The 14,441-nt window shown below is 34.2% G+C and overlaps 1 protein-coding gene across 6 annotated transcripts in view; it reads right to left on the minus strand.

The window, feature by feature from the left end:
• Positions 1-2,656: 2,656 nt before the first annotated feature.
• WDR11 (WD repeat domain 11) overlaps positions 2,657-14,441 on the minus strand; it is a 172,284-nt gene continuing 160,499 nt past the window's right edge. For 2 of the 6 annotated variants that reach the window (XM_068951571.1, XM_068951572.1), the window contains 11 exons: positions 14,069-14,177; positions 13,204-13,266; positions 12,110-12,175; positions 11,131-11,305; positions 10,744-10,839; positions 9,197-9,362; positions 8,129-8,226; positions 6,958-7,103; positions 6,008-6,087; positions 4,825-4,926; positions 2,657-3,469 (listed from right to left, as the gene is read on the minus strand). In XM_068951571.1, coding sequence (XP_068807672.1) covers positions 3,462-3,469; positions 4,825-4,926; positions 6,008-6,087; positions 6,958-7,103; positions 8,129-8,226; positions 9,197-9,362; positions 10,744-10,839; positions 11,131-11,305; positions 12,110-12,175; positions 13,204-13,266; positions 14,069-14,177 — 1,109 coding nt within the window. In that variant the 3' untranslated portion in view covers positions 2,657-3,461. Of the gene's footprint in view, positions 3,470-3,550; positions 4,927-6,007; positions 6,088-6,957; positions 7,104-8,128; positions 8,227-9,196; positions 9,363-10,743; positions 10,840-11,130; positions 11,306-12,109; positions 12,176-13,203; positions 13,267-14,068; positions 14,178-14,441 lie in introns of those variants that run through there. The other 4 variants (XM_068951569.1, XM_068951567.1, XM_068951568.1 and 1 more) reach the window with 3 other exon arrangements.

Here is a 14,441-nt window from a genome sequence, read left to right on the forward strand (position 1 = left end):
AATTTTACAGGTAAAATTCTACAGGAATTTTAGGTACCAATCTTCACTAATCTTCATGGAGTGGAATCATGGAACCTAATTATAAAACATGTTGCATTAAGAAAACTATGTTACAGGCCAACTCTTTTTAATCTTAGCTCTTTCCTTTTTAACTCTGCTTGAAATTTCTGCTTTCCAGCAATACCGGCTGAGCTACTTAGAAAATAGCACAGCTATGGTGCATATCTTCAGTGTTTAAGTATAAACTGTGAACAGCTTACTCTCAAGCAGTCACAATTCAACATACTGAGTCAGTATCAGTCTGACTAAAGAATTTTATGCCAATCTTTAGATCAACAGATACAAAATTTTTACCCTGACCTCATTAACGAATTATCTTACAGTGCTCACGTTAATATCAATGTTATGTTCAATTATACGCAGAGAATAGTTTTTAAAAAGCCCTTATTCTTTGCCAAATTTTTATTATCCACCGTCAACTAAAATTCTAGTTGAGCTTTTAGAACACAATTTTGGTGCAGCTAGCAATTACCCAACCAAACCCATTTTCTGTTCAAGAATCTGTGATCTTCCTTGTTCTTCTGTCTCCAAGCTCAACTCCTGCAAAATAACATCTCTCAGACTGTTTACTCAGATACTGATCACAACATTCTGGACTAGGTTTCCTTGATGTATAAAATATGCCTCTGTCTGGTTGCAAAGCCTCTACATTGGCAGACTGTCAAAAATGTTTTGAATTTTAATGAAAGTGAATTATAAATATTTTATTTGCAATATAGTATTTGTACTGTAATAGTACAGTTCATCATTTTCCATGGATTACTCTCGTGAATCAAATATATGTATAATGATATAGATCTTAATTTTTTGGAGAAGTACTTCAGAAGCTGATCCAAGTTAGGCAATTTTAGACACTGTTAATTGATATGACTAATTTACATAGACTGCCTGCATCGTGTCACATACCATGTTCCAAATAAACTCTAATCAGGCCTTGTTATATTGAAACTCTTTTGTTTGCTATTAGAAAAAAAAGACATCAATTATCATAAAAGGAGGGATCAAAGAAAGTAAGACCAAATTATTTAAAAAATTACATCATGAATTGAAAAAAAAATCCAAAAAACCTTTAAATTAAGTAATACCACAAAAATTCCATAATAGTATCTACCTACACTTCTCTCACATTGTAAGAATGCTAATTGAATGTGAGCAGAGATCTAGAAAATGCCCGCAGGACTGAATAAGCTTCACGTAAAAGATGTGCAAATTTCAAAACAGTTCACGGAGATGAAGTCAGCTTATGTACCCCTGCAGAATCATACGCACGTTACTTAGTTACGAAGCAGACAACCTTACTCATACAAGTCTAAAATGATTCATGCAATGTAATGAAAGGGGTAACCACCACTAGTTATGCCACAGAATCTATTTTACAAGTTCTCCTTCCAAACAACATTTAGTCAAAAAAAAAAAAATTACAAACAAAGGTCCTGGCCTTTTGCGAATAAATCTTAAAATAGCTACTAAATAATCTGCTCAGACCAACAGACAATAAGTTTACTTAATATAAGACCCATGTTCAAAAAGAGAGATGACTGAAGACTCTCTATATGCTGGATTGCAAACCCAATTCCTCTACTGTTTCTTCATTGCCAAGAATGGACAAACAGAGATTCCATAATTGTGGCTGCATTATAGAGTTCAGTTTTGACAGAAGCTACAAAATACAAGACCTGGAAAATACAGATTACAAACTTTAACTGCCACTTGAATTATTCACAGTGGTTAGAGAAAGGAATTCTCATAGGGATTTAAAGAGGTTAAAATCATATTTCCTGGAAATATTTTTTTATTGCTTTAGTTCACTTTCTTTACACATACCAAATTCTCAGGCTTGTCCTTTCAACGTACCACATGAGAAGCTTCTTACATTCCATTTTGCAAAACTCCAATTATACGTCAGACATTCATCTGCAGATTTTCTCTTGTTTTTTTCTTTCCTTTTTTTTTAAACCAACCTTTAAGCCAATATGACAAAAGTACCTTAAGAGCCAAGAGGAAAGTTACCTGAACTAGGAAAAAGTAAAAAAAAAAAAAAAAAAAAAAAAAGAGTTCACTGACATGGATTTCAGCACTGTCAAATGCATTTCATATTTTGAAAAGCTGATTATCTATACTGCTGTGATTGCTGTAGAAGTACCTGCTTCCTCGATAAAAATCGAGATGTGCAGAGCTTGCTGATATCAGCTGAAAAGGGAGGAAGGGTCTTGTATTAGTAGTCTGTAGGGTAGCATGAAAATAAAAAGGAAGTATTTTTTTCATACTTATATCCATGCTTTCAAAGATTGGAAAGGGCGGACCACGCCCTGCTCTAATTTAACTGCCATTAATTTTATGTTTGTTAATTAAGGTCAGTAATTACAACCTTAACCAACATTAGACCATAGACCTTAACCAACATTACAACCAACGTTTCATTAGAATAATATGGAAAACGTAACTAATATTAACAGAGGATAGATACTTCCTCCACTAAAACTAGCCCTGAGCATTGTTCCAGTCTGGAAGGTAAAACGACAGCAACAAATAACGCAGTCACCATTTGGATTGAGTAAACTGATGGTACTTTTGTATTAAATCAAGACATGCAGGAGATTTTCAAAGTCTGGTTTATTATTGTAATGTAACTGCACTATTATCTAAATAAATTTTTCAATCACTTTTACACTATATTTTCTTCATATAGGTTTCAACACAGAGTATCACATAGTCTTCACACTTAAAAGGATACAGAAACATTCAGCATTAAAAGGCCTTTGCAATGTTTTTCTTTAAAAAATGTAAGATCAGATTTATAAATCCGACTGTATATTAAAGCAGATTTTTCCCCAGAGACCTAACCACAAACAACTCTAGGTGGTTTGTTGAGGGCAAAATTCAAGTGTGCTTACATCAACCGTGCAGTAACCATGTTTGTGAGCATTGCTTCTGAACAAGAGCAGGAGTTGAGGAGTGTTGTTGTAGTAGTAGTCAACGTGAGCCAGAATTTAGCCCATTGTTGATGACAGGTAATTTTGCATAACTTTGTTGTTTTCCAGTTAATGCTTAAGGCAAATTTCATTGTATACTTATTTTCCCCAGCTATATAAGCTTTGTTTATAATACATTGAACAGAATGTACTTTATGGTGTCTGAAATACGTGGCAGGAAGAAACAAGACACACTACAGTTAAAACATTTAGTTTTCTCTTTAGAGCAATGAAACTCACATTTTCAATTTGTATAAAAACCGCCATTATTGAAAAAAATGATTTTGAAAAAACTTTTCCAATTTTATCAGAAATGCTATTTTAGATCTGCTCGAAAAGGTTCATGGAGTTAAGGAGATGTTGATGCTGGTGCTCCTTGAGGAAAGATTGTAGAATAGGCATCTACAAATACTCAGACATACGGAGAATTCAATGCCCTTTAAGTAAACAATGCATGAATTACATTCAAAGCAATGAGAGATATTTTACATGACATTCTTTTCACTACTACATAATTAACTTCAGTAGCTCCAACAACTTTATTTAAAGAGGAATAAAGTCTTAAACTAAGACTAATTTTCACACGCTTCAGTCTTCAATTTGCAAGTTTGATTTAACATCTACTCTTCTGTTGTAAAATCTCTCAATGAATTCAGTAATAAATAAAAAAGATACATCCAATATGAGAAACAGTAATGAAAACAAACACTCAAACATTATGGTACTCTGGGAAGCTATTTTGCTCCTGTTGAAATACTGGCACAAAAATGAAAAAGAGGTCTTCAGTGGCATCCTTAAGTATCTGGACCATAACAAGCGTTGCCATTAAAAAGTACCTCATTAAAATGTCAACAATTTGGCTTTGCGCAATGCTCTTTCTGCCTACTGTTAATGACATAATCAAATAGGAAATAAATCATTAACAGTGGAGACAGCAATAGCAGCACAAGGGTATTATGCAGGACTATAATGCTCGCTGTTTTTGAGGTAGGATCTTTTCCAGTCCTTTGATCCCGTTAACCAGTCAACACAAGACAGAATTTAGTCCCTAAGGTGTGACGGGAATACACATGTAACAATAACATGGCATATAAGAATACCTTGATTGAACAACAGACATTTGACGGACTTTCAGAAAGTATGTGATTTCAATAATTAAACCCAGGAAAGATTCCATTCCAGCCAGTAATGAAAATAACAATACAGTGAACTGCTTTAAAATATAGTAATTTTAAAGAGAAAAATGGGATTTGAGAAAACATGACTTTCCAGGAAAGAAATGTGTGCCTTGTGATCTGTAACTATTCTTTAAATATATTTATATTTTTATAGTACAGACTGAATCATTTACACATATAAATACAACAGTAGTGAGGATCTATAAAGATTTGATTTTTAGAAGTAAATGTAGACTTCTACACATTTAGAACTCTTTCAGCAAATTTTTAAATTTTTCTCTCTGCTTTAGTTGAAAAAGTTGGAAATATTTTTGTACAATTTTATCACACTTCCATCCCTTCTCTTGAACATGAAGACAATTGAAACATAAACATGAGATAAAGTGTATTATTAAACAGTTCTTAACCTTGCCTCCGCACACATTTAACATTTTTTGCTCAAATCAAATATATCAGCTATTATAGTGATTCAGGAGAAAATTCATTTTCACACAGTGGACTCTCATCCTGATTGATCTCACCCTGTCTGACAAGAAATCTCCTTTTAACGATAAATTGTTACTCTTGTGTCACTTCCTCTTTAGGCTGTTTGAGCTCAAGTAATAAATCTTTACCAGTTTCTCCTGCTTTTGAGGCAAAGAGAAGAGCTCCCTGCTTAAAGCCCAGGATCTTCAAGCTCCTGGCATAATCTGCAAATACAGCATGGATCAGTTTATGTAAATGAAGAATTAAGGAAAACAGAAGTGAAAGGCAAAATTAAAAGCTCAGAACCCATTTGTAACACACTCCTTCGCAATCCCTAAACTTAAAATGTCAAATATTGCTAATTGTGCTGGAACAAAATATTCAATTCCACCTAAAATATTTCTCAGTGCAAGTAAAGACAAAGAAGTTGCTTTAAATACTGCTATTGACTGCATATTAGCCTTTATCAAGTGACATGTGAAAACAGTCAAGTGACATTAACTAAAACAGATAAAATGCAAACAAATATAAGCAGCTCCCCATTATACCATGTCTTAACTTGCAAAGTAATTAAGAAATTATACAAACATACTATAAGATTTGGTCATTGATCAGATGCATGTGGAGTTATCTGCATGACTTAGTGGCTCTTTTATTTATGAGATGACATTGGTGAATGACTCCACAGAGCACAATCAAATTTGATTTACATACACATTATTACTTATCACATATACCTAAATAGAAAAGTTAAAATGACTGTTCAGAGCTTCCATAACACCAGGTTAGAAGTGTAGACTATACTGAGGAATACTTTAGATACCATCTGAATTATTTATTACTTTCAGCTCATCCTGAATTCTGATCTTTAACTTTCCTTCTTCTCACTATCTCAAAACTGATCTCTTCACAAGCAAATTCAGTCAGCAGAAGCATGCAGACAGATTCAATATATTGACATTTCTTTTTTTCTGAGATACAGTGTTTAAAAGACAACTGAACCACTGATCTCACTGTATGCTTTAAAGTAACAATTACCAAATTCTGCAAAGAACTTTTTATCATTTGTTCTTTACTCTTTTTTCTTTCACTTTCAGTTTGTTTTTGTGTACCACTGGAAAACAGTGGCAGAACATTAGAAGGAGGTGGTGTTACGGATTTATGCAAAGGACTCCTTTTCACATATTTCCTCATTATTCCTTCAAACTACACACCCTGGAAAACAAAAATAGGAATTTCTATTCCTGTGCATTCTAGTGCATGTAAAACCGGTTCATATAAAACAATATATGAGTACATACATGCAAAACATTATTTCAAAAAAAAGGATATTTGTATCATCATTAACTTCAAATGCCCCATACTTCAGACAAGCTTCAACAAATAAAGCTGCTCTATCAAAGTACCTCATACTGTTGAATGTGAAGAAAAAAGAAAAGAAAGGAAAAGAAAAGAACAATTTGTTAGGATAAGAAAACAGAAAAGTGTTGCAGGACACTGCATCAAGTCATCTGTGTACAGGCTTTCTAAAAATTTGCACATAGTCCTGGAGTGGCAAATCTCTTCCTCACCAAGGACTTCCGAACAGGGCTTCTGAACATCCCTACAGTTAAATAACGTCACCATTTAGCTGCCACCATGCACGTATTCACACTACCACATCACACATTGTGCTCTCACTTTCCCCTATTGCTCCAGCTTGCTCTCAGCGCCTTCATGCTTCACAGGACGTTGAGGGTTCAATACATGACGACACTGTTCAGTGTTTCCCTCACAGTAGTGAATGCTGTTACCCTGTGGTACTGGGGCAGGATGAGGGAAGACGTGCCACTGTCCCCTCATGCACCCCTCCCACCCATCAGTCTGGCATCGCTCGCTCACCAAGCTTCGTGCAGCACCCTGCCCCCTACTCCTCCTTGCACCCAAGGAACGGACACTTGATGTAAAATTTTTGAAAGATCAAGGCTCAACGTACTCAGAAATAATCATAGCTACTATAAATTGTTACTGCTTTGTCAAAAGGTGCTAGCAATCTTAAAGCTTGCAGTAAATTAGAATGCCAGTGTTTTTCCTGCAATTGCAACAAAAAGATCAGTACAAGCACACAGAAATGATGCACTGCTGAGACGAATGTCAATTAAAGAAAAAAAAAAATCACACTTCTTAAATGCAAACAAATGTCAGAAATTAAATTGTGGAAATTCCTTTGGCTTCTGAGTGACATACGTTCAAAAGACAATTTTAGACAAGAAAAAATATAGATTGTGTTTTTTCAATTTTACCTGTGCAACATCTCTGCAACTTTTGTAAAGCATCCAAGTGACAAGAGGACAAGAATGGCTTTGGATTTCTGGTTGACTTGTGGAGAGCAAAGGTGATCTACCCAACGTTTTAACACATCAGCACACTCTTCCGAGTTTAAACGAACCTTTAAGAGATGGAAAGTCCAGTTATGAATTCTCAGATGCTAACTTAAGAAAGCATTGTTTCTTTTTCCTTCAATTTTTTTAGTCGTTCAGGTAGAAGTTACATCATCCCAAATTACTGGTTTTATTATTACAAAAACACACAAATCCCTTAAATGAACACAATAAGGAAAAGAAAGAAAAATACGTATAGAAAAAAAGCCCAATCAAGTCACTTGACAATTTCATGTGATTATTTAATACTATTTTTACAGGAAGGCTTTACTGAAACTACAAATATCAAGAACTTGGAAATATTTATCTTTTGCTCAAGACTGAAAGGCAAAATGTCCTCCCTTTTCTTAAGAGTGGGACCTGTCAATTCAGAAAACTTAAATGTTTGTTTCCATCCTTTCTGCAGGAAAAAATATAATAGAAACTTTAGATACACTGAAAGATCATCTTGATTAACTCTTGCCCATTATGTAGTTTAATACAGAAAATTAAAGGTATGCCAAGGTACTGTTACCACAGTTATGTCTACATATCAGAACAGAAATTGGTGCAAATTTATTTGATTGGTGCTTTAAAATGAGCAAATATACTACATGAAGCTTAGCACAAGTTCACTGCCTAAGTATTTATCCACTTCTAAGAGTGGTTTTTTGCAGTTTATGACAAGCTCTGTGCTGCTGCAGTTATAGGCCAGTAGAGCTGATACATATGTCATCTGAACAACTTGACAAATCACTGCTCAAGAATTGGAAATTTGAGTATTCCAGCCATTTTAAGGGCCCAATCTTGTCATTTGGTTGAAAAGGGCAGATCTCTTTAGTCAAGAGGTTGAACAGCAGTCTTGCACAAAAACCTGTCAACATTGACTGAATGGATTGGCTTGTTTAACTTGATGCATGGAAAGAACTGACTATATTATTCTGACTTGATGCTTCAGCTTTTTAACTTGAGAACTTTAACACTGCCAGCAGCCTTCATATCTACATACACTAAGAAGGCAGTTAATAAACCAAAATTTTGAGAAATTACAAACTTTTGCAAGCCATGCTGCACGATTCCATTCGCCATAGGTTTGCAAGTAGCGACAGGCATCAGCAGCCTTATCTATCAGACACAGCAGTTGGACACCCTCTAGAAAATAAAAGTAGATCACATAAAAAGCCAAAGGAAAAAAGATATACTACACAAGTGTGAGCAGAACATTCATCCCCAGGAAAAGGATCCTTCTTATATTCTTTCCCTGCATGTGAAGATGTTGAAAAACCCTAGTTTCTACTGCTTGACTTGCCATACAACCTAGGTGCTGAGGCTTTTCCCTCGGCTGAAGAGCTTCGAAGTACCTCACAAAGCTCCCATTGATCTCTGTCATAAATAGAAATGACAAGAAGTTCACTGAACTTCTCATCATAAAAATAAAATGATCTCTATAAATCAAGAAAAACTGGTTTTAGAAAAAATCCTTTATTTTTAATGTTATCCATACTGTAATTATTAACAGTAAAGGGTTAACACTGCCCATAGAGCGGAAAGTCTCTTTTTTTAGTCAAGTACTAAAAAAGTACCCAAAAAAGTACTTGGAAAGTACTTTAAAAAGGGTATATATACCTTCTTTGCATGTCTTTGAATATTTCACCCAATCCTATATTGTGAACACCTCATATATAGTAGTTAATTTGTACGTATAAGAACACACGTAAATAACTTTATGAAGCAAGTTCTGAAATAGAAATGAAATTAAGCCTGCATTTCAATTTCAGTAATAAGACAAATTTTTATTTATTTTTTTTAATTAGGAAAGCAGGAAATACATAGCTTTACATCCTCAACATCTTTTGGTGCATGGAAACAACTGCTAAGAGAATCACTCCAGAAACACGGTTTCAAACAACAACAAAAAAAGAGTCAAAATAAGTTGAACTTTTAACTGAGCTGCTGCTCATTTCTGGGTTAACCACTGCATATAGCACATATTATAAAATATGCAACATACAAGATCTATAATAACAGGACCTTTTCCTCTCCCAGCTGCATTAGCAGCCTTAATCATAATAATCAGAATTACTAGTTTATAAGTACACAGAAAATCCAAGTTGCATTTTACCTGCAAGCTTTCCATTGGCTATCATGTTGGTTGCTACCAGTTTAATGGTGCTTTGAGATGGACCTGATGAGGTGACAGTTGTGACCAAGCAAGCTTTGAGTGAATCACAGTAGTAATGTGCATTCTCTGAACTTGTTTCTAACAGTAGTTGTACTGCTCTGTCAGTCTGGCAAGAAAAAAAACACCAAAACTTTGACCATGACATGTTCACTTTAAAAAAAGTCTTTAAATTTTATTTTAAACTTTTTAAGACATGAAAGAAATAACAGTGAAACTTATTCTAAAACAGATGTCCAGTGTACTAATGACTAGGACTGATTTCAGAAAAGCATCCCTAGTGATGCCTTAGCATTTAAAGACTCATCATGAATGTAATATGTTTAATCAGCCTAAAAGTCCTAGGAGGGGCCAAAGAAAAGTTTACTTCAGAACATTTACTTCCTTGTTTACATAATCTTTCACAGAGTTATAAAAGGATGAGAAGTATTTAAAATAAGCAGAGAAGAAATAAAAGATAAAGATACAGAAATTAATCAGGATCTCAAGAACTGATTTAATGCCTGATATTTTAATATAAAGGTAGAATTCACCCATTTAAGTGTTAGCCACCTTAAGTAAGAAGAACATCTGTTCTACAGTAGCTGCCTTTCCATGACCTGTTGAAGATGCTACAGAGGACTACTTAACCAGGAAGATTCATTACACTGACTGTAGACACCTGTCTCTGAATGGGACGAATCACTCTCCAGACATGCCATCTCAGCCTCTTCATTATCATGAGGTACCTAACTTTTAGGTAAGTCAATTAGTTGAGGTCAATCAAGTTGATGGCTTAAATAATTATGGAAATAGCGAAAAGCCATATTAAATATATAATACAGTCCAGCACAGTGATTCAATAAATCAGCATTTATAATTTATCTCCTTATAGTTAGTAAAGCCTAAGCAACTCTGCCAACATTTTAGCTATAACTGTTGACATGCCCAAATGCACAGTCGCACAGAAACGTTTAAGTTCAGGCTAGTAGCACTAAAGCTGTTTTTGGAAGTGGACGCAGTATAACTGGATTAGTAGAAAATTCAGCTAATTATATATCCTGTACAAAGGCGACAAGACTTTTTTCAAGGTCTCAGTGAGCAGTTCTGTACAGTGTTTCACTGGTCAGTACAGACCTGCTGGTTCAGAGGCACGCCAATGAAAAGCGTAAGCACGCCTCTTGATACCTTCAACAGAAGTACTAAGTGCAGACTGAGCTATACAAGCAATATTATTATTTGGTCATTTCTTGGCAACTCAGAATGTAATCTTTCCTTTCTAGTCACAAGATACAAGGAAAGACTTTTACAGGCCAACAGTACCATCTGCCAGGTCATTACACTCAGTCTACAGTGTAATAACATACTAAGACAGAAAAAATTACCCATGGGGGGAATACAGCCATGAAGCAACACATATGAATTGAAACAGACATAACCTTAGTTGAGTAGGATAAGCATATAATAAGACAGGGAAGAAGAACAAAAAAATCCAGATATTACCCACAAACCTGGCCTAGGAGAAGAAGCTGGTCAGCACATTTCTTGGTGTGATCATATGTGGATCTCTTTACCTCCTGGAGATTTACCCTTTCAAGCTGGAATTTCTGTACAAAGAATAATAATAATAATAACAACAATAATAATAAAAAATCAGAAACATAAGAGTAATAGAACAGATGAAAGCAAGCATTTCAAAAATATGGAAACATTTTGGGAGTTCCAAAAATTCCCTATTTTTAAATAATACTGACTGATTTAACCCAAAGCTGTATGTTCTTAATATAAGTGAAATGTGCATAGAGAAAAGCTCACAGTTAATAAAAAAGCTATCATGTTGACCTTTGATTGTTCTGATCACATTCTTATTAAATATATTTTTAAACTCCTTGAAATACCTGGAAGTAATAATTTTCACATAGCACATCATAGCATATATCCAATGGATTGACCAATTTTTCTTGAATGACAGTGGTTGTATCTGTTAGTTTTGAGAGTTTTTCCTGGGATAAGCTGTGCAAATAGTGAGCAGCAATAGTCCAGAAATGCAGTTCAGATTCATCCCCATACAGTCTGAGAAGATAAAAATCAGGATGAGAAATACAATGATATTTTTCATACGCCACATATGTGTTATAAATTTAAAACATATTTATACAAAGAAGATATATTCTTGTGGGCACGAGAAGCACTTTGCATTAACAATGTGGTAAATTACAAAAAAAGATTACAGAATGACATTCAGCAAACTAAATAAGTAGGAGACTACTACGAGAGAAAACGACATGTTCATAAAGGTATGAGGGAATGTTCAGCATATAAAAAAATGTTTAACTGCTTTTTTAATTATGATTTTACACTTAATCACCAACATCCTCTTTCAATGGTAAGCAAGTTACTGGGAATAATTTGAAAAAAAATCTGTGACTACAGACAGACTAAAATTAATCATAGTTTAAGCAAAAAACTAACACAGAACAGGTAAGTTTGAAATAAAAAATTTAAAAAAAGAAGAAAGAAAGAAAGAACAGACCCTCCCGGTGTTTGCATATAATATTTCGTATGATGTGCAGTTTTGAGCTACAATTTTGAGCACTGTACGACTAAGTTTAATGTGGTTTATAGAACTGCATTTACAGAAGTACCACCAAGACTGAAGTTCTCTACACCCAGTAAATGAAACTAAGTGTCTCAGTAAGGTTACATTTCCATTCTCATTCCTGAAAACACTCAAATACATGCATAACTTCAACTACCTCAGCAAGTCCCCAGAGTGGAGAACTAGTTGACAGCTAAAAATTATGAGCATTCGTAAGCATTAATTGGATCAAGATTTTGTTAAGAAACATTTTATACGGTTATATGAATCTTTACTACCTTGCAACTAGAAGACATCGCTGCAAAAGCGTAAACTCTGGATCAAGTAAAAGTTTCTTTATGTCACTGCAAAAAGAGAAAATTGTAAATAATCTGTAAAAATGCTGTGCCCTTTTTTTTTTTTTTTAAATACAAATAACATCTATTACCTAATAAATGAAAAATCAAAAACTGAAATGCACAACTTCTTTTCAGAACTGTAAAAAGCATCTATCAAATAAAAGTTGCAACAGGAAGTGCACAGAATTTGAAATATAATTAAATCTCTATGAGCAAGCCACTCCACCAGTTTAAATAGCACCAGTCAATTTGTCAAAAATATTTTATTCTTGTAATAAAAGGAACAACCATCTAGGTGTATAAGAAGCTGTAATTCACTTTGCAGTGATTCTACAGGCTACAAGATTAAAACAATTACAAATAACTATATAAATATGCAGTGCAATAGTTTAAAAGGTCCACATGCATGCATTTAGGTTTTCTACGTATTTTTTGGATTGGCAAAAAAAAAGAGCTTAAAGATCTTAACAAACCTTTGAATATTTAAGTAGCAGTGTCCTTCAAGTCCAACACAGTTTGGACCAACATAAAATGACCATATATCATGGAGAAGCACTGCCTAATAAATTACAAATGCTCGCTAGTGAATTAGAAATTATATTCTCATTCCAATCAGTGTCTTCAAATCTTTTGTTCGCAGCCACTGCCGTAATAAGCCCATGTTAAAAATACTGACTTCCAACACACTTTACACAGCCAGAACAGGACATTTTGATTTCTGATTCATTATTTAACAAACTACTTCAAGATAGTTTGCTTATTACCAAAAAAAAAAAATTTAAGCATGTATTATGGTTTATTTTGGTATGAGAGAAAATAAAAATTATTTTTTCTAAAAAATTAATAAAGGGTCATCTTTAGGAATTACATAAACATTATTAAATGTGCTTCAATTAAAAATTGTCATTACTCAAAGCTTATCTTTAATGAGACAAAAAGCATTATTTTGCCATTAAGTTGTCAATCACCATAAGTTTTGGTTCGTGCCTCCTCTGAATGCAATGTATTAGTAACTTTAATAAGAAGATTCTTACTTGGACAATGAATTCAGCTGCTCTTGAATCAGGTTTTTAATATTTTCATTCTCTGGATAATCACTGCATTAAAAAAATAGCAAATTGACAATATTATCCGAAACAGAAGAGAATTACTGGTAGCAGAATACACAAGAGCACATGTCGAAACCTTTTATTGTATTCTTAGGGAAAGCAACTCATACAAGATTTTTTGCTCTAGTTACTAGTCCCAAAATACAATTAAAGACTGTTTTTGCTGTCTCTCAAGCTCACTGAATCAGTGACACTAACGTTTCTTTCCTCCTTTTCTTTTTATTCATTCACCTTGAAGTTAACGAAGTACACTGAAAATATCAACACCTTGTTCACTCTTAAGTCACCTTCCTCTCTTACACTTCTTCCAATTCTGAGATCCTAGTAGTTACATTCTTGTAACTGTATAATCCTTTTTCTTGCATCTTGTAACTCTTCTTCTTGTTTTTTTCTCCCCTGTTTGCAGTAGAATCGTCAACCCTAGCTTTCTGCCTTACCCATTTCACAAAATATGTAAATATTATTCAAGCATCTGCAACCAGTTAGTCCTTCTAGCACCATTCTCTTCCTCACTGCCACAAATCCACAGATACTGTGAATTCCTACACCCACCACAATTCACAACCTCTTCTCTTTCCTGTCCATGTTCACAGACTCCCATGTATCCCTTTACAAGGCATTATCCCTTTACAAGGATTTTGTAAGAATCTGATTTTCTCCTTCCTTGCTCATTTCTCTTGTTTCTATGTCCTGTATGCACCTACGGCTTGTCAACATCTCACCGTCAACAACTTGTTTGATATATATGCTTCATATATATCTATAAAAATATATGTAGGTATCTCCTTACATGTGTAAAATATCTAGACAGTATTTCTCATTCCATGGCTGATGCAATAAGAATGCTTTTAAAGCTAATGAAGCCCTTGGAACAAGGAGATAGGGACACCATGCAGGTTCTGAAAGAAAAGGAAAAGATTCATTGTTGAGTGGCTTATGAGCAATAACACTCTATTTACTAAACATAAAAGGTAGTACCACCCTTGTTTGCAAGCACCAGAAGAAAGTCATAAATCACATCTTTTCATATATATAAAATGGGTTCCTAGACATAAAAATTTATTGTTACATTCAAGTAAGCATATCTCATAGAAGGCACAGAGTTTTTCACCATGCTGGAATGAGAAATTCAGAAATACTGAATTTACAAGGTGTAATATTTC

Source organism: Struthio camelus, chromosome 7 (assembly GCF_040807025.1).
Source record: "Struthio camelus isolate bStrCam1 chromosome 7, bStrCam1.hap1, whole genome shotgun sequence".
NCBI lineage: Eukaryota > Metazoa > Chordata > Aves > Struthioniformes > Struthionidae > Struthio > Struthio camelus.